Source organism: Chrysochloris asiatica, unplaced genomic scaffold, assembly GCF_000296735.1.
Source record: "Chrysochloris asiatica unplaced genomic scaffold, ChrAsi1.0 scaffold00299, whole genome shotgun sequence".
Classification (NCBI taxonomy): Eukaryota; Metazoa; Chordata; class Mammalia; order Afrosoricida; family Chrysochloridae; genus Chrysochloris; species Chrysochloris asiatica.
The window spans coordinates 2,390,451-2,394,396 of record NW_006408817.1 but is presented as its reverse complement, the minus strand read 5'-3'; the positions used below and the strand labels follow the sequence as shown (position 1 = coordinate 2,394,396).

At 39.9% G+C, this 3,946-nt stretch overlaps 1 protein-coding gene across 8 annotated transcripts in view; it reads right to left on the bottom strand.

The window, feature by feature from the left end:
• Positions 1 to 3,946, bottom strand: part of DNM1L (dynamin 1-like) — a 74,999-nt gene that overhangs the window by 31,056 nt on the left and 39,997 nt on the right. For 7 of the 8 annotated variants that reach the window (XM_006874757.1, XM_006874759.1, XM_006874763.1 and 4 more), the window contains one exon: positions 1,495 to 1,657. The exons of the other annotated variant lie outside the window; for it this stretch is intronic. In XM_006874757.1, the coding sequence (XP_006874819.1) occupies positions 1,495 to 1,657 (163 nt within the window). The remainder of the gene's footprint in view (positions 1 to 1,494; positions 1,658 to 3,946) is intronic. 8 annotated transcript variants of the gene reach the window in all.

Below are 3,946 nucleotides of genomic sequence, written 5' to 3'. Positions count from 1 at the left end.
CAACACATAAGCACTACCACCACCAAACAATCCTGGGTTGGGGTAGTTCCTTATATTTTCTAAAATTACTAAATCAAAACTATGATCATATTTATGGCTCTAGGGTTGGCTCACAATATAAATGTTGTTGTTAAGTGCCATCCAGGCATTGTAACTCACACTGACCCTGTCTAGGGTTTCTGGGGAGCAAGTGGTAGATTTGAACCACTGACCTTGTGGTTCAAACTGACCTTCCAGTCCAGTGCATTATCCTGTAGCACCACACAAAATATAATTACTGCATATTAAAAAAATAATTGATGCATATGAAATAAAATACTGAACACTTTACATTGACTCAAGACATGAAAAATACTTCGATATTGTTTATCTTTAATCTAACTGAAATAAACAAGAATAACTCATGAGGTAAAAATGTTATGTAACAACAAAATTTTTTAATTATTACTTGTTCACAATTCCTTCTGTGTTTATGGAAATTTTATTTAGTGCTAATATTTCCTATCAAGTTTTTATTCAAAATTCTAAAAACAGGAAAAGAGAAACTGACAAAGCCTACAGGCCCTCAAAATACTCAGGTAAAATAATTTGCTTTATTATGGGTCAAAACATACATCTATCAGCAGCAGTAATAAACAGTCGCACAAGCTGGCTTTCCTTACATGTGTTCTAAGAGACACACATGGTACAGTCAGGCATCAGACACTGACCCATAGTGTGAACTAACCCTCAGAATTACAGATGTGTCATAAAAGAAGTTTAGTTGGATTTCTAAGAATCTTCTCTGACTTGAGGAGATCTAAACTTTTAGATACTCTGCAGAATGTAGATACTATAATGACTATACCATAATAATCTACCATGAGACCTTCATTCTTAGAAACTAGCTATTCAAAAATCTAAATAGTTTACTTACACAAAGAAAACTTTTTTTAAAAAGCATTTTTTAATTTTAAAATCATTAGCAAACCACTCATTCTATACATCAGACTTTATATTTGAAGTTATAAGCAACATACTGCTGTTGCTGCTGTGTGTAGTTGAACAGGTTCCTACTCACAGTGACCCTGTATAGGGTTTCTGAGGTGTTACATCTTTACAGGAGCAGAAAATCTCACCTTTCTCTTTCTCCAGAGCAGTTGGTGGGTTTGAACTGCTGATCTTGCAGTTAACAGTCCAACTGGTAACCCAATACACTACTCGGGTTCCTACAACCAGTATTTTGTTGTTGTTAAGTGCTGTGGAGTCGGTTCTGACTCTTAACGATGCTGCACACGGTATTCAGAGGAGCAGCTGGTGGGTTTGAACCACTGACCTTGTGATTAGCATCCAATGTTTAGCAGGCAGTGCCACATCAGGACCTCATAGGAAACCATTTTTCAAATCTATATTAACAACTAGGGATACTTCTTTGAGTTATAAATATTCCTTGCTTGAGGACAGATTTATCTATGTTAATTAAGCATCTCAATGAAAATTAACATCTGTCCTTACCATCTGGATCCACCTCTCTTGAAATTTTCAGGGCCTCTGACGTTGCCATATCTGTATTAGCAGCAGTTACAGCGAGGATGATGGAATTTGGATTACTGATAAAGCGAAGAATGAGCTCTCTGATTTGTAGTTCAATATCCTTAGGTTGATCACCTACAGGCACCTAGAGATGAGAAAGGAACTAATAATAAAAATCAACCTTTATTTTTTTTCATATCACAGAATATATACATTACTTCATTTTACAGATAGTGAAAAAGAAGAAACTATATATACAGTGTTATTTATTATTTTTGCATTATGCAAAAGTCTCATACTATAACCCTTACAAATATTAAAAGGCTATGCCTTTGTGCAAAAGTTTACATAGCACAATTCATGTTAAGTATATTTAAGACACTCTTCTACTTATCAGTGATAAGTGTGCTACAATAGTGAACCAAAGTAGACCCAAATTTCTACCCTTGTAGAATTTATAATTTAGTGGTGAAGAGGCAGACAATAAACATATATGCACATATATATAAAAGGAGGCTTGAAAAAGTTTGTGGAAAAATGGAATTTTTCACAAACTTTTTGAAGTTCATATTTATGCGGTTGTTATGTTCTGTAGATTCAATTCAAACTCAGTATGACCCCTAGAGCAGATTACAACTGCCTGTGAGAGTTTCTAAGTCTGTAATCTCTATGGGAACAGACTGCCACATCTTTTTTCCCCAAGAATGCTGTTGTTTGAACTGCCGACACTTTGTTAGCAGCCAAACACTTAGCCACTGTCAACCAGCATTCCACATATATAAAGGGGTTTCAAAAATTTCATGCATAGGCTCTCTACTCCTCCCCGTTCGACAGGCAGCCGTAGCTTCTCTTGCAGTACCAGCCGCATCCCTGAGACAGGATGGTGAAGGTCGGAGTCAACGGATTTGGCCATATTGGGCGCCTGGGCACCAGGTCTGCTGTTAACTCTGACTGCCAAAGTGGAGGTTGTTGCCATCAATGACCTCTTCATTGACCTCAACTACATGGTCTACATGTTCCAGTATGATTTCCACCCATGGCAAGTTCAATGGCACTGTCAAGGCTGAGAACAGGAAGCTTATCATCAATGGGAAACCCATCTCTATCTTCCAGGAGCGAGATCCCACCAACATTAAGTGGGGTCATGCTGGTGCTGAATATGTTGTAGAGTCCACTGTTGTCTACACAACCTGAGAGGGCTGGGGCTCACTTGAAGGGTAATGCCAAAAGGGTAACCATCTTTGCCCCTTCTGCTGATGGCCCCATATTTGTGATGGGTGTGAACCACAAGAAAGATGACAACTCCCTCAAGAGTGTAGCAATGCCTCCTGTACCACCAACTGTTTGGCCCCCATGGCCAAGGTCATCCATGACAATTTTGGCATTGTGGAGGGACTCATGACCACAGTCCATGCCATCACTGTCATCCAGAAGACTGTGGATGATGGCCGTGGAGCTGCCCAGAACATCATCCCTGCATCTATCGGTGCTGCCAAGGCTGTGGGCAAGGTCATCCCTGAACTGAATGGGAAATTCACTGGCATGGCCTTCCATGTCCCCACTCTCAACGTGTCTGTCGTGGACTTGACCTGCCGCCTACAGAAAGATGCCAAATAATGATGGCACCCAGAAAGTGGTGAAGCAGGCATCAGATGGACCCCTAAAAGGCATCCTGGGTTACACTGAAGACCAGGTTGTCTCTTATGACTTTAACAGTGACACCCACTCTTCCAACTTTGATGCTGGGGCTAGTATTGCCCTCAACGACCACTTTGTCAAGCTAATTTCCTGGTATGACAATGAATTCAACTACAGCAACAGGGTGGTGGATATTATGGTCCACATGGCCTCCAAAGAATAAGAGCCCCCTGGACCACCAGCCCCAGGAACAGCACTAGAGGAAAAGAAAGGCCCTCAGTTGCTGGGAGTCCTTAGCGTAACTCTAATCCCCCTACACACTGAGAAGCTCCATCATCAGTTTCCATCCAGACCCCCTGGAGAAAGGGAGGGGCTTAGAGAGCCCAGTCTTGTCATGTACCATCAATAAAGTACACTATCCAGCCACACAAAAAATTTCATGAGTAAATGGAATGAAAAAATAATGGAGTATTTCACAAACTTTGTGAAGCTCCACTGTGTATATATGTATGTATTTGTATGGAGTATGTCTGTGTATTTGTATGTAAGTATATCCAGATGGTGGTAATGGCTATGGAAAAAATAAGACTAGGGTGTGATTTCAAAATATTGCATTAAATTACATCATACTTTTACACAGAGTAATCAAGGAAGATCTCACTGATACTATGACATATAAGAGGAAAGAGCAGAAACTGGTAGAGGTAAGATATAGTATCCATGGAGATATCTTGTAGAAGAATATTCCAAGCAGAGTAAACAATAAAGGAAGGAGAACGAAGCAGAAGAAGCAAGA